Source organism: Chrysemys picta, chromosome 2 (genome assembly GCF_011386835.1).
Source record: "Chrysemys picta bellii isolate R12L10 chromosome 2, ASM1138683v2, whole genome shotgun sequence".
Lineage (NCBI taxonomy): Eukaryota > Metazoa > Chordata > Testudines > Emydidae > Chrysemys > Chrysemys picta.
This window is the reverse complement of record NC_088792.1, coordinates 253,821,539-253,842,127: the sequence shown is the minus strand read 5'-3', so window position 1 is coordinate 253,842,127 and position 20,589 is coordinate 253,821,539. Positions and strand designations below refer to the sequence as shown.

The window sequence follows — 20,589 nt, the reverse complement described above, 5'->3', positions numbered from 1 at the left end:
ACTTACACGTCCTCATTGCTACATGCAGAGAACTGCCAGAGGTATTTGGCAAGACTATGCACTACAGAGCAATAGGCATCATTTTGAGCAGGTGAATTCAGTTGGCCACTTTCCCCATCTTTAGCACTGCACCAATTAGTAGCATCAGATTTTCTGGCAATTGATTGTGGAGGGGGCTATCGTTAAAGGGATTTCAACCAGATTTCCCAAGTTGGACCAATACAATTCCTTTCCCTTTTAGGGTGCTTTTGTGCTGTTTTAACATCTGGGTTCAAAAGTTGCTATTTCACATGAGCTGGGGGTAACTGGTCTGATAATCGCTTGTACACTGAAGAGGGGGGAGCAATAAATAAGGGGTCAAGTGAATGTGTGGCCTCATGCTTAACAGACTCAAGTCACTGTTTGTTGGGTTTGTTTTTAGTATTGAATAACAGAGTGGGCAATATTTTCAATGCATTTTTGTAACAGCTTCTCTGATCAGCGTTGACAAGTCTGCCAGGGTCCTGGGGAATGTTCTTCTTCACAACAAGGATGAAATTCTGTGGTTCCTCAGGAAAGGGCCCTGAGCTAGGCTAGATCTCAGTCAGCGTGATCTTGAAGCCTTCCACGGTGCTCTCCATGTTCAGGATGAAAGTGTCCTCGTTGGAGTAGTGCTCAATGATGTTATCATCCATATTTACCAAGATTCTGGTGAAAATGAAGAAATCAGTATTCTTACATACATGGCCAATCAAGGGGAAGATTCTGCACACTTGCCCAAAGCAATGCTGCCTGGCTAGGTGTACTCACTACCTAATCCTGATTGACCCCAAACTGTGTGGGCGGGAGGCTATAAGGGACATACAGCGATCTCTTTCAGAGTCCCACTGATGAAATCTCTTCCACTTCCTGAAGAGAACAGAATATCCCCCTCTCACCCCCTCCTTCTCCCTCCCCCTCCCACAGCCATGCACTATGAAATCTCAATGGGGGTGGGAGAATGGATTTAGTTTGTTTGCTTTATTTTCTTTACTTATAGCCTCTGGACTAGAGGAAGCTGCCAGAGCTGGGTTTCCTGTAGTACTTATGAGCTCTGCAGGACAAAAGAGAGCTGCCAGGGGCAGGACATCTGTGGAGTTTATAAACTGCCTAAAAGTAGAGCTTCAGCATCATGCAACTCTAATGAAGCTTCCCCACTCTCCTTGCCCGGTAGCTCGTATTTGCCTGCACAGGTATTGGTCTGCCCAAATGCATCTTGCTACCCCAGCCTGCTGTATATACACATGGAGGGTTACTGCTGTGTGAGTCAATGATCTTTTGGAAATGATTTGTAGCTGGCTGTGAAGCCTGAGCTACACCACATGTGGTGGGCTGGCGTAAAGGTCAGCTTGTATGTGAGATTGTAACATGTTTCCTCATTCTTTTCGACAAAAATAGCTTCTTCTAAGAAATGTAACAGCTGAATATGGTGTTAGGAAGAAGCTGACTTAAAAAGCAAACTGGGATTTCTTTGGAAGCCATCGAAATTCCCCCACAGAACACTTTGTTCAGGTAGAATTAAGGCTGTAAATAGATGCCAATTAATTTAAAATGACATTACTAGAATATTGTCGTTATTTCAAAGTAAACATTGGAAGTCAGGACATTAAGGTTTGGGAGGTGGGAGGTTGGTTGTTTTTAAAATATTGGTACATTTGAATCATTGTAAAAGGTCTAAAGTTACTCAGCTAATGTTCTAATATTGAACGTAGCTCTGCCCGTCCCTCAACTACCAGCTCCCTGTCAAACTTTCAGCTCTGGGGCCATAGACTATTCCCAGGAAACTCTACATCCTGCCAAGTCCATTCTGAATGCACCCACTAGTTAAAGGCTGGAGAAGCAATAGGCCAGTAAATCATAAAGATTACATAGATGGTCTGCACAGTACTCTGCTCTCACCCCATTATAGGCTTGATACCCAGCTGTTCCTCATTCAGTCCATAAATACTGAAACTACGTGCTCCAGACACAGACTAGAGATCAACTTTTTCAATATCTTTCACCCTTTGTCATCTATTTGGGTTAGGGACTTGCTTCCTATTAGGTATTTGTACAGCACAGAGCACAATGGGGCCATGATCGTAGCTGCAGTCTCTGGGTACTACTGTACCAAAAAATTATAATGATTAATTAAGGTTTTACTTTCTCTTACCCCTTTTTGCTTTTCTTGTAAAGTTTTGCAATCTTTTCTACTGGAAGTCCATATTTCTCAGATATCTGAAATCATTAAACAACAACAACAACAAGAATGAAAGATAAACGAGGAATAGGACAAACATTCTGTACCTTTAGGACAAGATATTGAAGCATCAACTCATGCAGACTCTTTTAGCAAATATATATATTTTTCCCCGTGTTAAAAGGGTCACCACCAACCTACTTTCATGGACAATGTGGCCTAATTGAAAACTGTTGTGCTCTGGAGAGGGATAATCCTAAATAACTAGATTTTTATAAAAACACTCATCAGTCCAGCACCAAGAAACATGGTAACTATAATCACCTTTGAGTCCCACCCACCAAAGCAGTTTAAGAGTTCCTCCTAGTGCTCTGCTCCAGCAGTTAACATTTCTTGTCACTGGTCACATCTGTGCATTTAGCAAGGCCATTAATATACCTTCCATACAATCAAATGCAATTTCTCATTCTGCTGACAGTGGTGGTTTTCTGTGCAGGGGGCTCATGCTCCCAGCATCCATTCCTGCAGCACAAGTCTGCAGGGACACCTTAACCACAGAATGAAAGATGGGCTGTCACTGGATCACCCGCAACCTGGATTAGAACTGGTTGACCAATGAAAAAGACGTGTGCACATTTTCATTTTTCGTCAAATTTCATTTTTTTGTTGAAATTTTGAACCAGCTATAGTCTGACTCCTTGAGGCACATCAGAAAAGTTCATTAAACTAGAAGGCTTTCAAAAACATCTCTTGAGATGTATCCATATGTGAACCAGAATGTACAAGAGAACTCTTGAAGGATGACATCTTAGCTAACTGAAATTACCAAGGACAAATCCACTCCATTATAATGCTTTAGGCAGCCCTTTGCAGTACGTGGCAGTTCACCGATAACTCCTTTCATGCTCATTATAACAGCATAAACCATGCCACGATAAACCCATTTAATGTTTACGGAGATAGTAATTCCAGTATTCATCAATCTTGTACCAATTTCATTTCAGAATTATTACTTCATTCTTTGGGGAGGAGCGCTGTGTCTCTTTTTTCCTTTAAAGGAAGGGCAAAAGCAGATTGTTCCAAAGGGGAAAATAATTATGTCAAAGGGAGTGTCTCTGTCACAAACTGTTCCAGGCAAGAGGATGCCACTAGCATCCAGGCAAACTATTTGCCCTCTACCAGGTGAAATTAAATTATGTTGCAACTAAATAATTCATTCTCTGCTGTATTAGAGAAGTGAAATGCACAATTAAAAATTCATTTTGAGTAAAGACTGTCAGACATTAGCCACTAGAAAGTCCTAAGTAGGGGGCTGTGTGTGTGTGTGTGTGTGCACGCGTTCAGCATGACTTTGAGAAAATGGAATGTTTTCGAAAGCTAAATGAGCATAATTGCTGTGAAATAGAGAATGAAGAGCAACAAATACCCAGTACTCCAGCACCAAGGGCAGTCTCAGGAGTAAATGAAAATGCTACGACAAAAATCAAAACATGGCTTCCTAACATCAAGAAGTGATCATGACTAGAGCCTCCTAGGAAGTCTTTAGGGCCATTGAAAGACTGATCTAATTTATCTGAGAAGTGCTTGGACATGATGGGTGTTGTGTAGAAGCTAATAGATAAGGCACCAACAGATGGCACTCAAGAATATATAGTATAATTCCTGGATTTTGCAGGACCAATAAAAAATTTTGGGCACTGCAAATGGCTGTGTCTGGCCGCTCTCACAATGGGCCTGGTAGGAACTGCAAGACTAGATCAGGGAGATTTGATAAGAGATTCAGGTGCCATCCACACTTCTGGTTTTACACCCCATAAGGAATGTGATGCAGTTTAAATTTTGGCAGTGTGGTTTCCATGTGAAATTTGCAAACTGTCAATTTTATTAGGGTTGTGCTTTGTCAGGCTGGTGCTCTCAATCATGGCTCTGACATGGTTCATTGCCTCTGGAAATGGTTGGATGTGCTAATGCTAGGCCTGGTCCCATTCGTATTACAATAACGCCAAGAGGCCTCCATGAGGATCAAGGACCCATTGCATTAGGCACTTTACAGCCATTTAGTAAAGCACAGTCACCATTCCAAAGAGCTCACCATCTAATGTAAACAAAACATAACAGGTGGGTTTATCAAACATGAAGAGGGATAGGAGAGAGAAAGGACTGATAAGATCATGCAAGATTCTGAGCACTCTCGATTCCCACGGGAGTGGGGGTTCTCAGTATCTCCCAGGGCCATGCAGCAGCTTGCAGGGCCAGGCCCATTGTTCATAGGAGGATGGTGAAGATGTTCTAAACTGATTTGCATTAAAAAACAGTTAACACTCTGCTAACGTGAAGAAGGCTTGAGAGGTGAGGTTTGTGTGTGAGCTGAGGGGTGAAAACATTATCTACTATCCATACTGCTTGCAAAGTTAGACTCCAGTCCTGCATTGTGACCTAAGCAGGTGGGCTGCTGCAGGCATGTAGCTCACGTTGCAGAATTGGAGGCTTAGACAGTATCCTTATCAAACTAATCACAGTCAGTATTGCTACTCGAAAGCTCTTTAACTGCTTTTTATTCTCCTCCAAAGAGGCAGGGGGTGCGTCAAGAGGGGAACATACCTATATATGTGCATACTGTCTGGGAGAGGAGGGAAGAAAGAGAGACAGCAGATTAAGGCTTAAAGGTGAAGCTCTAAAAGTAATTTAGCTGAAATGAAAAACAGAAATGATAGAAAAAGTGTCTAAGTCTGATTGCTAAAAGGGGGGAAGATTTAAAAGTACACTCAAGGCAAATTGCCCTGTCACTGTAACTCAAGAAGAGGCAAGAAAATCCGTAAGAGTAGCTGCCATTTCCAGGCATTAAATTCTCAGAGGTATTCCCATTTCCTCCTTTTACTTCCCCCTTATTAGTAATTATCTGTATTACCATTCCGCCTAGGAGCTCGAGTCATGGACCCATTTTGCTAGGCACTGTACAAACACAGAATCCCACAATCCTTGTTAAGTAGTGACCAGGGGTCAGATCATATCAGGTAAGTGGCTGCTGCTCTCGTGTGTTCCCAAGTCTACACTTTCATTTGAAAAAAAGCATTAAGACTCTAACCCTGTTGGTTGAGAAGAAATCCTTGAACATGTTACTCAAATGTAAAGTGGTGCAGCAGTGTCTGCCTGAGTCTGCAGACAGGCTCAAATAATAGGTTTGTGATAGATACGGACTGCCCCTTTTACCTCACTGGGGAGCTGACTCTGAAGCCTAATGATGTCTTAAATGTCAATATTTTAACAAGCTATTAACACAGCTACATGAAAGAGTTGCAGAATTTGTATCTCTGTCCCACGGCAATGTTTATCGAAAATGTCAAGCAAACATGTAAAAGAAAAATCTCCCTGTCCCAAGGCCGTTTGACAGCAGCTAATGCATAGCATACCGCACATACCAAGGCAAAGCTTTCCTGGGAAGCCTCAGTGGACCTAAGATACAAGTACCACATGTTTTTGGAAGTGGTTTGGGATGTCCCAGTATAAGTATATTATTAGGAGATACTTTGGGGAATGCCTTGTTTGCCAAACCCTAGGGCAGGTGCAGGATTTATATAACATGTCTGGATTACTGGGCTTTGGGAAATACCTGAAGTTGACTGAATTAAGCACATTTCTCAGGAACCACTAAAGATTCTGCCAACTACTTAGAATAGTAAACTATGGAGGCAGGGCTCAGAGTGGGGTTATGGGAAAGCCTCTGATTCAGAAGGCTCTGAAAATGAGCAGCCACAGCAAACGTGCTAGAATCCTAAAGGCCTGTTATAGAATCAGAGAATTTAGAGATGTACTGTCAGGGCATCTCATTTACCACCCTCTTCCAAAGCAGGCTAGTTGGGATCCTAGTGTAGGGATCCTTCCAAAGCAGGCTAGCATGCAGAATATTCTCTGGAGCTATCACCAGTCTCATTATAAATAACCCAAATAATAGGACTTCTACCCTTTCCTCAGGGAGACTATAATACATTAGAATAGACCTCTCTGTTAGGAACATTTTCCTAACATTCAGCCTTCATATTCCCTTCCTGTATTTCACCTCATTGCTCCTAGTTCGAGTGGTCACCCTTAAAATATTGGCCAATTGCCTCAGATAACTAAGGGCTTGTCCATGTGGCATGTTAGTCCTCATTAGAGACATGTAAATTCTAGTTCGCATTAGCACGTTGGGCACTAACTGGCCCACACAGACCCTGCTGGTGTGCACTAAAACGTTCTTAATGCCAGCTAACGTAGTACTGTTTGAAATGGGACTACATTAATGTGCACTTGGGAACTTTTAGTGTGCACTAGCAGGGTCCACTTTGCCAGCTGGTGTACTACACGCTAGTGTGCACTAGAATTTACACCCCTCTAGTGTGGACTAACACACCATGTGGACAAGCCCTGAGTGAAGTAACTTCAGTATTTGAAATTTAACAGAAAATGCTAACTTTTGAACCATCCTTAATAGTGAGAGCTATCCTTTCTTTACTATAACAATGAACGAGACTCCTAAATAGCTAAAAAAACATCCCTGGCACTTTATAGTCTTTTGAGTAAGCGATCTGTTGATATCACATAGGCCGATATTGGCCTAAAACACTATCTTTAAACATCTTTCTTTCTATTACTAATTTGTTAAGCACAAATCGCGCCCTCTGTGTTTACATAAAGAAAGACGGGGTCCCTGCTCGGAGGAGTTTGCTGTCTGAATGTAAATTGACATAAGACACGGGACAAAGGGAGAAGCCGTGAGAATGATGTTAGTTTAGAGGTTTTGGTTGTTTTTGTTTAATCTTTCTCTTCCTCCGCCTGTCCCCTGCCTGTGCAGTGGATTATATCTCCTCACTCCACCAATCCCTGTTCCAGGGGTAAGCAAACTATGGCCTGCGGGCCATGTCCGGCCCATCCAGGGCCAGCTCTAGGCCGATTCCACCGATTCCCCTGAATCGGGCCCCACCCCTAAGAGGGCCCCGCGCCCAAGCCCCGGTACGGCATACCGGCAAGAGCCGGTGCACCATACCGGGGTGGCCCAGCTTCCCCAGGGGGCAATTTAAAGGGCCTGGGGCTTCCAGCAGGGGCTGGAGCCCCAGGCCCTTTAAATTGCCACCAGAACCCCACTGCTGGAGCCCTGGGGTAGGGCTGCGGGGCTCTGGGAGCTATTTGAAAGTCCGGGGCTCCTGTTGCTTCTACTGCCCCGGCCCTTTAAATAGCCGCTGGAGCCCTGCCGCTTCCCCAGGGCTCCCTTGACTATTTAAAGGGCTGGGGCGGTAGAAGCAGGAGAATCCCGGGCCCTTTAAATAGCCCCCAGAGCCCTGGGATAGCAGGGGACTCTGGGGGCTATTTAAAGGGCCAGGGTTCCAGCTGCCTCTGCCGCCCCGGTCCTTTAAATAGCCCCCGGAGCCCCGCCGCTTCCCAAGGGCTCCCTTGGCTATTTAAAGGGCCGGGGCGGTAGAAGCAGGGGAGCCCCAGGCCCTTTAAATAGCCCCCAGAGCCCTGGGGTAGCGGGGGGACTCCAGCTGCCTCTGTTGTCCCGTCTTTTAAATAGCCCCTGGAGCCCCGCCGCTTCCCCAGGGCTCCGGTGGCTATTTACAGGGCTGGTGCGGTGGAAGCAGGGGAGCCCCGGGCCCTTTAAATAGACCCTGAGCTCCGGGCTGCTGCTGCTACCCCAGTGGGGGAGGCTGGAGGAGGGGACACTTACCGTACAGGGTGGTACCCCCTGCTCCCGTACCCTCTGCCTGCAGCCAGCCTCTGCTGCACCCCTGCCCATGCCAGCCCCGTGCCCCCTGCTCTGCCCGCACCAGCCCCTGTCTCCAGCCAGCCCCCCACTCCCTGCTCTTCCCGCAGCCAGCCCCTGCCGCACCCCCTGCCCGCACCAGCCCTGCACCCCTTGTCCTGCCTGCACCAGCCCCGCCTCCCTGCCCTGCTTCTGCCTGCAGCCAGCCTTGCACCCCCTGCCCACAGCCAGCCCCTGCCGCACCCCCTACCCTGTCTCCAGCCAACCCCTGCCACACACCCCTGCAGTCCTGCCCGAAGCCAGACAACCCCCCACACACCCCTGCCCGCACCAGCTCTGCACCCCCTGCCCTGCCTGCAGACAGCCCCGCACTCCCTGCCCTGTCTCCAGATAACCCCTGCCGCACCCCCCTGCCTGAAGCCAGCCAGTCCCACACTCTTCTGCCTCCAGCCTTGCCAACCCATTCCGCCCCCCCTTGCAGCCCTGCCTGAAGCCAGCCAGCCCACCCCACACCCCTCTGTCTCTAGCCAGCCCCGCACCCCTTGCCCTGCCTGCAGCCAGACCCTACCTCCAGTCAGCCCCATGTCCACTGGTGCCTTGCAGTTCCCAGGGCAGTAACCCTGCACACCTGCTTCAATGAGGGGGGCAGGGAGCAGCTGGGACCCACACATGTGCACACCCTAGGGTGACCAGACAGCAAGTGTGAAAAATCGGGACAGGGGGTGTGGGTAATAGGATCCTATATAAGAAAAAGACCCAAAAATTGGGACTGTGCCTATAAAATCGGGACATCTGGTCACCCTAGCACACCCCCAGGGAGTGGCGGGGACCCACACATGTTCAGGCCCATCTTTTTAAAAACTTTAGGTAGGGTTAACATACATTTGTATTTTCCCGGACATGTCAGGCTTTTTGGTTCTTAAATTGCCGTCCGGGAAAATACGGACGTATGGTAACCCTATTGGTACAAAAAATGCATACTGTGGCACATCCCTTAAATCAGAACTTTTTATAGGGAACTGGTTGCTAAGAAATTAAAGGTTTTTTTAACATGTTTTTTTTAGTCATCCCTGCTGGGGCCCCGCCAAAAATGTTAGAATTGGGCCCCACACTTCCTAAAGCCAGCCCTGGGCCCATCAGATGTTTTAATCCAGCCCTCGAGCTGCTGCCGGGGAGCAGGGTCTGGGGCTTGCCCCGCTCCAGCGCTCCAGCTGGGGAACGGGGTCAGGGGCTTGCTCTGCTCCGCGTGTGCCGTGGCTCCCGAAAGCAGTGGTATGTTTCAGGGGGCTCCACACGCTGCCCCAGCCCCAAGCCAAGAACCATGGCCAATGGGAGCTGCAGGGATGGCACCTGCGGACGGGGCAGCATGCAGAACTGCCTGACTGGCACTGCGCCTCCACGTAGGAGCTGGAGGGGGAACATGCTGCTGCTTCTGGGGGCTGCTTGAGGTAAGCACTGCCTGGAGCCTGCACCCCTGTCCTCCTCCCATGCCCCAACCCCCTGCCTCAGCCCTGATCCCCCTCCTGCCCTCCAAACCCCTTGGTCCCAGCCCAGAGCCCCCTCCCGCACCCTGTACTCCTCATTTCTGGCTCCACCCCGGAGCCCGCACCCCCATCTGGAGCCCTCACCCCATCCTGCACCCCAACCCCTAATTTCATGAGCATTCATGGCCCACCATACAATTTCCATACCCAGATGTGGCCCTTGGGCCAAAAAGTTTGCCCACCCCTGTCCTGTTCAGTTTCCTGCAAAACACCTCTTTGGTCTGGAGTTCACAGGGAGGGGAGAATTTCACTAAAACTAACTGGACTCTGTTGACTCCCTGGGCTGCAGGTACCCAGCAGAGGAAAGCCAACCTGTAGCAGCAGGTAGCAGGGATACAGTGGCACAGGCAATGTGACCTGCAATTCCTGCTCCACTGGGGTCTTGGAGATTACCAGCACAGCCTACAAAGCATGCAGGCCAGTTCAGGATGGCCGGCTGGCTGGGGGGTGTATTGATTCCTCTCTGGCTGGGAGTTAAAATTACTGCCCTCTCTCTGCAGCGCAGCTGACTCCATGGGGAAGTTGCACTCAGACAGTACCCATTATATTCCAATTTTTGTCCAAACAGACTCTACTGGGTTCATTTGTTACTTTTTAGTAACCATGGGAGAGATATTCCCTGCTTGGGAGATGCCTGATTTTTTCCCTCTGCAGCTAGAATAAAGCAAATGGCCCCTTCTGGTCCTACATAGTGTAATTCTGGAAGTACTCTATTGAAATCAATGGAATTACATTGATTTGAAATCAACTCAAGCAAAAGCAGAATTAGGCCCCTGACGGTCAGCAATCAGCAGGAACGCAGTGTTTTGTGATTGCTGATCTTTTTTTCTAGACACTACTGATGCATGTAACTGTTCTCTGCTGACCACGAGTGCCTCGAGTAAAAGGCAAGCGTAGAAAGGACGAATATTTGCATTTGTCTTTGAATCCGCCTACCTCTGAAACATGAGACGGTAGCTATTCCCCAGAAAAGAGTAATCTGAGTAGGAAATTGACTGTTCTTTTGGAAAGTGATAGGAAGGAGAAGAATAAAACAAACCCTAAGTCTGAGAAAATACTGTCAAGTGTCATGGAAAATATGGAGAACGCCAAAGACCAGGAAGTGTGATGAACAAAAAAAATGTATATCTTGTAAATACAAAAGCAGAGTTTGAATTAGGATCACTCAGGGAACCCTTCATTATTCAGGGGTGTGAGCCTTATTCTGTCAAACCTTATTACTGAGTTTAGAGTGTGTAAAATTACAAATCTCATAAAATGAAGTGCTGGAAAGACTGTGGGGAGAATACATGGTGCATGCAAATAAACACCGTTTGGTATGGATTTCCCCATCATACCACCATTCTGCCTACCAATGAGAATGTCTGTTTTCCGAAAGTGTTCAAGATCACTAAAATGAACATTTCACTCCCAGACTAGATTCCATCAGTGCTAAAAATAATACTGAACCCACAGCCATGCCCGTGGACAGGAAACAGGATCTTTTTCTGTCTCTGAGCTACTTCTGCTATCTTTTCAAATGCACATTGCCTAGGGAATAGGCACAGAGATGAAGAGGACGTTTAGGTCTAAATTGATTATAACACAACTGGAGCCCAGCTACAATGACAAGATCAGATCCTATTATAACATTATTAATTAGACAGCAAACTTTTCAGGGCCCTTAGAACTACTTCATTAGCCAGCCATCTGTTCTCCCCTGCTACTGGCCCGTTACAGGGGACTGTAACCCAGGACATTTCGTTCTAGGCCTCTGCTGTTGGGCTGTATACAAGAACAAGCCCAACATTAACGCTGACAGTGCCAGTGTACTTTTTTTAGTGCTCATAGCTGAGGAGCTGGAAACAAGCTCTAAGTTGGTGCTCCTGTCCCCTTCCCATTTCTCTTCTTAACTAAATTCTAACCTCCCAAATTCTAACTTCCCTGCCTCACCCAGCCACCCCACCCACAGCTCACTGGCAATCTGACATTTTCCATCCCCCTCTCCACTCTGGGGTCTTCCCTGCACCTCACTAGACCTCACAATGTGACCTTGACTGGTGCCAGGTCATCAAACTAGGTTTAAATTTGGAGGTGTCCACTGCTGATCAGGGATCACTGGATTGCAAGTAGCAGCAAAGCCAAATCAGAGAAGTAGAGCGGGCGCAGGCAGTTCATAAAGGGAAGGTAGGTCATTTCGGAAGGCTGGAAAAGAAAGCGAGTTGCTGGCAGAAGGTATCGAGGAGAGGAGAGGACTGGCTCTTGCCAAGTAACCATTAACAATCCTTTCACCCCCAGCAGAGCAACCCCACAAAAGCCCTAGGAAAAGGGATATTCACAGTCAGTATCCTAAGGTTAAAAGGCATTAGCAGTGGACACACATGCAGTTGCTACAGGCAAAGGTTTAAAGAGCTCTGAATCTCTCTTGCATAGGAGGCATGTCGGAACACGCAGTCTGACCCTATTTTCTTCTTCAGGCATTTGTTAATTACCTCAGTTTCTCAAGACCCATAAATCAGCTGTACGAATTAGTCTTATCTCATTGACCTGCTGACAGTAGTGAATTTCAGATAAGGAGGCATGCTCCAAAAAGTCTTTATGAAGCAGTTAAATATGTATGAGGATGGCTTTGTGTGTGCACTATGTGTTCTGTCTAAGTAATACTTTGAGAATCTCAAGATTTTTCTTTCAGTGGAAGATTAATAAGGTAGGGATGTGAGATACTTACCGCTTCCATTAGCCCCTTCACTGTGGGTGACTTTAGCATCAAAGCATCAAACACTTCATCAGTCTCTTTCCTCACATACAGAAGCACTGAAAGAGCAAGGATCAAATTTGGAGCAGGCACAGACAACTGAGCAGATGAAATACGTCTTATTAAATAGGAAGCCAAATATTAATTTTGAATCAATGACAAATCAACACAAATAATGAAAGCCAGATATTGTTGTTAAAAAATAACACCATCTCCTGTAAACACTGATGTAAACTTGCAGGAGGCATATTGGCTGCATATTTGGAAACACACAAAGAAAATTAAACCAATTACATTAAATTTTTGAGGAATCCATGTTTTTGTGAATTTAAGATTAGTTAATAGTTTTATTGAAATATGTGAAGTCCCCGTTAAAGAGCATTTGAGCTATTGCTTTGTAGATTTTCAGTCCCTGGGCTGAATCATGGGATCAAACAACTGAAATTATAACCAGTTCTCTCTGCAACCTCTTTATAAGATTTGCACCTCTCTAACCTTTAGCCAAAAGGCTAGGAAAAGGAATTCAGAAAAGGCACGTCTACTTCGTAAATTAAATTTGCCTTTAGCCAATACCCTGAGAAAAAAGTAAGTTTAAAAAAAAGTAACATTCTTTGATGTTACCATTTTGGCAACCTTAAATGTGCACCCTCAAAATGAAATCTAGTCAATTTCACAGAATGAGTTAAAAGTAATTTCAGGCACTACAGGGGAGTTATTCAAAGGCACAAATGGCAGTTAGGCACTTACTTCCCATTGATTTTCACCTGCCCTTTGTGCCTTTGAAAATCTCCTCCTCAGACCCCTGCCAATTTTTGCGGGTTTGCAATCATAGTTTCCTGTCTGATCTAGATGTTTTTTCTCTCCCCTCTTGCTGTGCTAAACACCCTCACAGATAAAAGGGGAAACAGTGAAACAGACTCTACACAAAGTGCTGACACAGGTACAAAGTAAACAAACTGAAAATTAGAAAAACACATTTCTTTGTCTAATCTCTTCACTTATATGAATCTTAGGTGTTACTTGTAACTGCAGTAAGTTAAACTTTTTTAGACAGAAGTGTAAGGTATTGATAACTATTTTTCTAAAGGGACAGTTTATTTCAAACTACCAGGAAATTCGATATCAATTAATGTATATTACATGCACATATACATATTCTACCAGATACTTAGAGGTCTATGTGACAAACTGCACCAGCCATTATTTGTACCTACAAATTGGAAATACAAGAAAGAGAGACTAGTTTTTAACCCTTAGAGTCTGGAGGATATTTTTCACCAGATTATATTAATTTTACAATAGAATCACCTCCTTTGTAAGACAGAGGCAGAAGAGTATTTGCTATAGCTTTAATTCCCATTGGAAATATGTTTTAAGTGTGAACATGGACACATTAGGAAGAATTGCAACTTCTTTGCCCGGGCTTTCAGGTGACTGAAATGAGCTCGTACTTAGCTGTCAAGATCACTGTCCATTCTCTGCCTTAAAACTGGGCTTCAGGGGATCATGATGTTTTTGCTCCTCGTATTTAGCAATGTTAAGGACCTTACTATAGAACCATATAAAGTGCACCCAGGGATGGGTAAAAGCCTTAAAAATCCATGTAATAGTGAAATGTAGAGAGCCTAATCTATCTGATGATATGTAGTAACACGATTTGCTTATTCAAGAATGGCTTTTTGGTGACTCGAAACAGTTCCCATGTAACTTTCAGCTTATATCTGAAAGGGGGAAAATCACTCAATCAAATGTTACTGTTAGGGTAGTTAAAGTTAAATCTCTTTGCTGTACTGAGAATGTCAGAGAACATTATGTTGAATGAAGGATCAATTACAGGGATAATGGGGAACCTGAATCACTGCTATGTGTACATAGAACACGGAGTTGTAAGTATATGGTGTTTTAGTGGCGTGAATGGAATTCTGTCATTGATTCACTCAGTTATGTGATTCAAACATCTCTTATCACATCTGATTAAGTGTCCATCATACTGTCACTATTTCCATGTCATCTAGCCAGTCTCTCTTACCAAGGATAAATCACAGTGTTAAAGACAGGCTAGATATAGTAATAGACAGTGAGCTGTGTGTAGGGGCAAATCAGAAAAACTGTAACCTCTAAGCTATCTATTCCTAGCTCTAAATATTCAGTACCTACTGTCTTCCCAGCTTTGGATTGCACTGTGTTACTTAATGCTCTAAGACCAAGAGTTTCAAATATGGTCCCTATGGGTAGACTCCTAAATCTATATTTAGGTGTCTAAATAAACAGCCCGATTTTCAAAAATGCTGAGCACCCAGCAGCTCCCCTGAAGTCAAGCAAAGCTGCTGGGATGTTCAGCTCTTTTGAAAAATCAGGCCACTAATTTAGGTGTCTAAATATGAATTTGAATTATGATGTTATGGAAGAATTCTGAAAAGATAATGGATAGATTGCAGAATCAATGAAAAACTACTGGAGATGACTGGAACTCAGGAAATACTGAGACCTTATGAAAAGAAAGATTCAATTTGCAGGAAGCATTTTAAGGGGTTCAGCAGGTGATGCACGTTTATGGGAACTGGAAGGGAAAGTAGTTGGCAGAAGAACATGAGGCAGGCAAAGATGATCTTGGATGGATGATGTGGTACCTTGTGCGGATCAAAAGGACTGATCATCCACAAAGAGATTAGCAGAGGGCTGTACAGAATGGGCTAACATGGGGGCAAACCTCCAGTAATGGAGATGCCACATAAAAAGAAAAAAGGAATTTAGGAGCCTAACTTTGGGCACCCACTTTGAAAATCTTAGCCTCATGCCTCTCAGCCTTCAAACCTGCCAAGGTATGATACAAGTAACCAAGGTGTGACAAATCAGTGCAATGTGTTGTGTTGTCGGTTATGGATAATTTACAATGGAGGGAGATGTGATTTATGCAACAAAAAAGAGGGAGAAGTGGTTTACACAAGTAAAGATGTGCTTTGCGCTCGTGGATCTTGGGGTTTGTACCAGTGCAGCTAAATCAGTGCAAATGCTCAGTGTAGACAAGACTTTAGGGTGGGTTTTGTGTTCCATGTGAACAGCTCACATGACCCTACAAATCCAAACTATTTTAGTGTAATTTAGAGTGATTTTCTTGAGAGACATAAGCTAGAAAGACAAGGCATTCTTCAGGATGGAGAATCTGAGACAGGTTGCAGAAAGTCTGCCAGGGCAGGAAGGCAAGCTGGAAGAGGCCTGGCTTGGGACCAGCAAAGTAAAACCTCTGGGTAGCACTGCATGAACGGGGATGTGAACAGGGCAGCTGGAGGCTGCTGGCTTTAATTAGTTCAAATTTTGTCACCATTAAAATGTTTTATGTTTTGAATTCTTCATCCTGACATAGCTGTGAATCCTGAATAACGTTAAAACAACAAATCACAGAACAAGAATTACACAGGTGTTTTGAGCTGTACAACAATGGCTCCTATGTGCATGCCTGTGTGATCTTCCTGAACCATATTATAAATTAATCACTCAACTGAAGGAATCAAAGCAAGTGTCTCTCTCATGCTAGTTCACCATGCTGTTGGCTGGGAATTCTTTGTTGGGCCCAGTATGTAGGGAGAAAAGGGTTTCACACCCAGCCCTGGTACCTGGCCCCTCTGCTTTCAATGGGTGGTGCCAACACCCCCAAATCTGAACTGACCAGGGCTTCAGTTTGGTCAGATCTGGGTCTTTGACTTGGGCTTATCTCACATTTTCATTTTGATTTTTAAAAATCTTTCTGCTCATTAATTCTAAGTAGACAACAGCATCTACCTGGTACATCTGGTACCCTTCACAGATTCATGTACATCACCACCATGGCCAGCAAAAGAAAGATCACAGATCTAAGCACATGGAGAGACATTCCTGAAAAGGTGAAAGGACACCGATGTGTAGCACATCTCAGTGTTTTGTTTTCTTAATATTGTCAAGGACACACACACACACACACACTCACGATCTCAACACATTGGCAGGTTTGACTGATCTGAACTATTCAAACCTCTGGAGTCTTCAGCAATATTTGACTGAAAGTCTCATGAAAGTAGCTCTCTCATTGGACTAAATCCTTACAGTTTTTACTCAGGCTAATCTCCCAATAAAGTCAGCAGGAGCTTGGATCTCTGTATCTGACCCAGTGTATTGTGTCCTTTGTATTGTGGTCCTATCCAGAACAAGAAAGTGCTAAGATGAATGCAAATGAAAAATAAATAGTGAAGGATTTGTCAGGGGAACTTTTTTGAACCTCAAAGTCTGTTTCAAGGGTTGGGAAACGTTCTGGACAGTTTATATTTTATACAATCACATTTGTCTATCCCTTCTCAAGATAGCATGCAAACTAGTACCTATTGATTACCCTTAGCATGTTCTAGAAATTCTCCTTGTATAATAGTTGGTGTGGTGGCAGTGGGCCTCATTCTTCTGTCACTTACTCTATTTTTACACCATTGTAATGCCACTGATTTTCATTTGAGTAATTTCTGGTTCACCCTAAACCAGTGGTTCTCAAAGCCAGTCCGCCGCTTGTTCAGGGAAAGCCCCTGGAGGGCCGGGCTGGTTTGTTTACCTGCCGCGTCTGCAGGTTTGGCCAATCACTGGCCGTGGTTGGCCACTCCAGGCCAATGGGGGCTGCGGGAAGGGCAGCCAGCACATCCCTCAGCCCACGCCACTTCTCCCAGCCCCCATTGGCCTGGAGCGGTGAACTGCGGCCAGTGGGAGCCATGATGGGCCAAACCTGCGGACACGGCAGGTAAACAAACCAGCCCGGCCCACCAGGGGCTTTTCCTGAACAAGCGGCAGCCTGGCTTTGAGAACCACTGCCCTAGACTGCATGAGTGAAGAATGCAGACCAGTGCATTTATTTTCCTGATAATTAATTATTACCTCTTTTCAGTCCTTCTTCTTTCATTTGTTTCAAAGGCGATGGGCCAAACTCCTCCTCCACAGGCCGGAACATCCTTTTAACCAGGATGCTGCTACTAGAAAAATAACAAAACAGCCTTTTTGTCATAATACTCTCCTTCCAACAAGAGAGGAGCCAACAGTGACAGTTTATATCTCACTCCATACTCAAGCAAAACTCCCACTAGCGTCTCAAGGAATGGTAGAGCAAGAACTGCAAGGATTTAGATCCTGATCCTTCTCTGAACTATCCAAGCCTCTTGAATTTCCCAGAATGACTATGTCAGGTAAATATTTCCCAATATTAAATACAAATTACAAAGGCCAATATCTGTTTAAACATATGAGGAAGGAGCATGAAAAAAGATGCTCTTGAGTGGAAGATAGAAGCTGTTTAATAGTGCAGAGCATCATGCTGATGTCACTATACAGTCACTCTCCCACCTTCCTCTATATCAAGGACTCCACCATGCCAGGGTATGCCCCCCACTATCTCCTCATTTCCCCCTTCAGGGACTCTATACACCACATCTCCCCCTTACTCCCATGCCAGGGCTCTGTGTTCTCCCTCATTTCTCCCTTCCCCATACCAGGTTCTCCATTCTCCTTCCCTGCTGGGGTTCTGTATGCCCCCCATCTCACCTTCCCCACCCCACATTTTATCCCTTTTCTTCTGTTTGGGAGATAAATCATCGAAGGTGTCAACATGTGAAACTCTGTTGGGAAGATAGGCAGAGATGAGACTGGGGTATTGTTATGCTGGAAGCTATTAATGGCTGCCATCAACCAATTTTTTGATCTGTAGACAATTACAGACCTGGTTGAATGTGTTATTGGAAGCATTATTGCATTATATCCAAACAGACAGACAGAAAGAGAAATGCCATCAGTTTGAATGTAAGATTTTGCTTCTCTTGGCCAATAATACTCTGCAATTTATATGGTTGAGCCTTGCTCAATAGTATTCCAAACTCCTGTTCTTTACACTTATTTAAAAGGCAACACCATGCTCATTTGTACAGAAGATAGAGAAAGGAAGGAGGAACATGAAGTTAATGGAGAGAATTCATAACTTGTAGAATGGAAAGGGGTTGTGGTTGCAGTCTGCAACCTTTAAACTTCCAACTGTGATCTCACCATATTTAAACAGGTTCAAACAGTCAGTACCTGGTTGGGAGACACCAGAGAAACCAAAGGTGCTGCAGGAAATTATTGTGGTGTTTAAGTAGGGGGCATTCTTCCTCTACGCTCATAGAGAGCTAATGCTTCTGCATGCTGCTAGGGGGCACTATGATAGTGGATCTACAATCTTCAGGATAAGTCAAAACTGAGACTGGGCCACTTGGTACCATTAAAAATTCCATTTTGTTTGCAAGAGTAGGGGAGTCAGCCCCAACATGCTATATTCAGCCGACTTAAAATTATATTCAGCCGACTTAAAATCCTTATGCATTTGTATTGGACATGGATCCACTTCTTCTCCTACACAGTTGCGTCACGTGTTGCTCTGCACTATTAAACAGCTTCTATCTTCCACTCAAGAGCTTCTTGCTTTTCAATGGTGCTTTAAGCAATTCCTACATGGAAAAATTTTAAAGGGGCTTGGGGTTTCCTTAAGGTGGAAGGTACAGTACTAATATAAATGTAAAATTATTATTTTATGTTATGATCCAGTACATTGTATTGACCTTGTGATGATCCTTCCTGCTTAATCCACTATTTTATTATGGACTGTAAAAATAAACAGATATAAAAAGAAGCCAGCCCATGTGGCGGAAAACAGTAGTCAAAATAAAAAAACTTTGCCTTCTCAACTCCACAAGTTATGAACACAGAACAGGAAGGAAAAAATGGTTCTTGTTTATTTGACTCTGTGGTTGCGTGCCTGATTTTCAAGGGTTTGGACTACTGGCTGCAAAACTTTATCGCAAAGCAATAAATGTCTTACCCTTCTCTCTCGTCGTCTATGTTATAGCAAACCTGTAGGGGTGGAAAAGGAACAAGTTTATTGCTGCAGCATAGATACCCGCTATATGGAAGAGCTCAAAAAAGGAAAAGAGACACAGTTTGAATTTTGCATCTGTTAATTTTTTCCCCCTTGTATAAAACAATTGTCTATGGTTTTAATTGTGACCTGAAGAAAATGTGGATTAGAACAACTGCTGTTGTGTATGCCACAATGGAGGTACCTCAATGTATTTTGACAAGAATCTTCTCCAGTCTGGTTTACATCATTCTTCCAATCGCTAGGAAAGTATAACAGTCCTGAAAATCAGATTACTACTTGCCTAAATAACCCCAATGTGATTTAAACCACAGCAGTCACAAGCTTTATATATAAAATAGATGTCGAGGAAGCTAATTAAAATATAAAAACTAATACAAAAATTAAAGGCACTAATGGATATGCAAATGGTATTAGTATGTATGGTACACATCTGTTTCTAGCATGATGCACCTATATACAGGGCCAGATACTCAGCTCCTGTAAATAAGCATAGCTTGAATACAGTGGCACCATTTTAAACCAGCCAGGGTCCTGGACTACAGTCTGTAGCAGAGATACAAATAATGCTCAGTATTTTCATAGCATTCTCCATGTTTCAGTTGCTGTATAAGACACTAGATCAACCATAGTCCTCACAACCCCCCTGCAAGGCAGGTGAGTAGGTAGATAGGTAAAAATGCTTACTGGTAGGTAAGAATGCTCGCTTGTTCTACTAACATTGAAAACTAGGAACTAAAACACAGAACTAAAAACCTGTGTTCTAGTCCCAGTTCTGCCACAGATTTCCTGACTGACCTTGGACACGTCTCCTATGGTTTGAATGTGCAAGGTGCTGATTGCACTCAACTGCAACTGAAACTTTCAGTGGGAGATGAGGGCAGTGGCGTAGCCAGGTGGAGTGAACAGGGGGAGCAGAGAAGTGTGCTGAGGCTAAATCCATTAATATCTGTAAAGTAGTATAAGCTCATCAGATGAAAGGTGCTGTATAACTCCAAAGTATTGTTCTAATAAAACATTTTGGAACCAAGAAATAGGAGGTTTTGTAAAATACAAAACACAAAGAATAGCTAAGGATAAAAACATTAGGATACCCAGAAAACCCTAGTATACAGCGATATAGAATAGGGATAAATATTATCTATAAGCGTGCAGTCAGAAAGAATATGATATATTCCATTTTAATTTGGAAAATTATTTACATTCCATGTGGTAAGGAATAAAAGACGGTTACTCACCGTTGTAACTGTTGTTCTTCGAGATGTGTTGCTCATATCCATTCCATTAGGTGTGTGCGCGCCGCGTGCACGATCGTCGGAAGATTTTTACCCTAGCAACACCGGCGGGTCGGCTGTGGAGCCCCCTAGAGTGGCGCCTTCATGGCGCTGAATATATACCCCAGCCGACCCGGCGCCCCCTCAGTTCCTTCTTGCCGGCTACTCCGACAGTGGGGACGGAGGGCGG

The 20,589-nt window shown here is 44.4% G+C and overlaps 1 protein-coding gene across 6 annotated transcripts in view; it reads right to left on the bottom strand.

Annotated features, from left to right (window-relative positions):
- Positions 1-135: 135 nt before the first annotated feature.
- GRHL2 (grainyhead like transcription factor 2) overlaps positions 136-20,589 on the bottom strand; it is a 122,937-nt gene continuing 102,483 nt past the window's right edge. For 5 of the 6 annotated variants that reach the window (XM_024109428.3, XM_065585968.1, XM_065585967.1 and 2 more), the window contains 5 exons: positions 19,069-19,100; positions 17,103-17,197; positions 12,186-12,271; positions 2,171-2,235; positions 434-687 (listed from right to left, as the gene is read on the bottom strand). In XM_024109428.3, coding sequence (XP_023965196.1) covers positions 573-687; positions 2,171-2,235; positions 12,186-12,271; positions 17,103-17,197; positions 19,069-19,100 — 393 coding nt within the window. In that variant the 3' untranslated portion in view covers positions 434-572. Of the gene's footprint in view, positions 688-2,170; positions 2,236-12,185; positions 12,272-17,102; positions 17,198-19,068; positions 19,101-20,589 lie in introns of all 6 variants that reach the window. The other variant, XM_024109430.3, reaches the window with a different exon arrangement.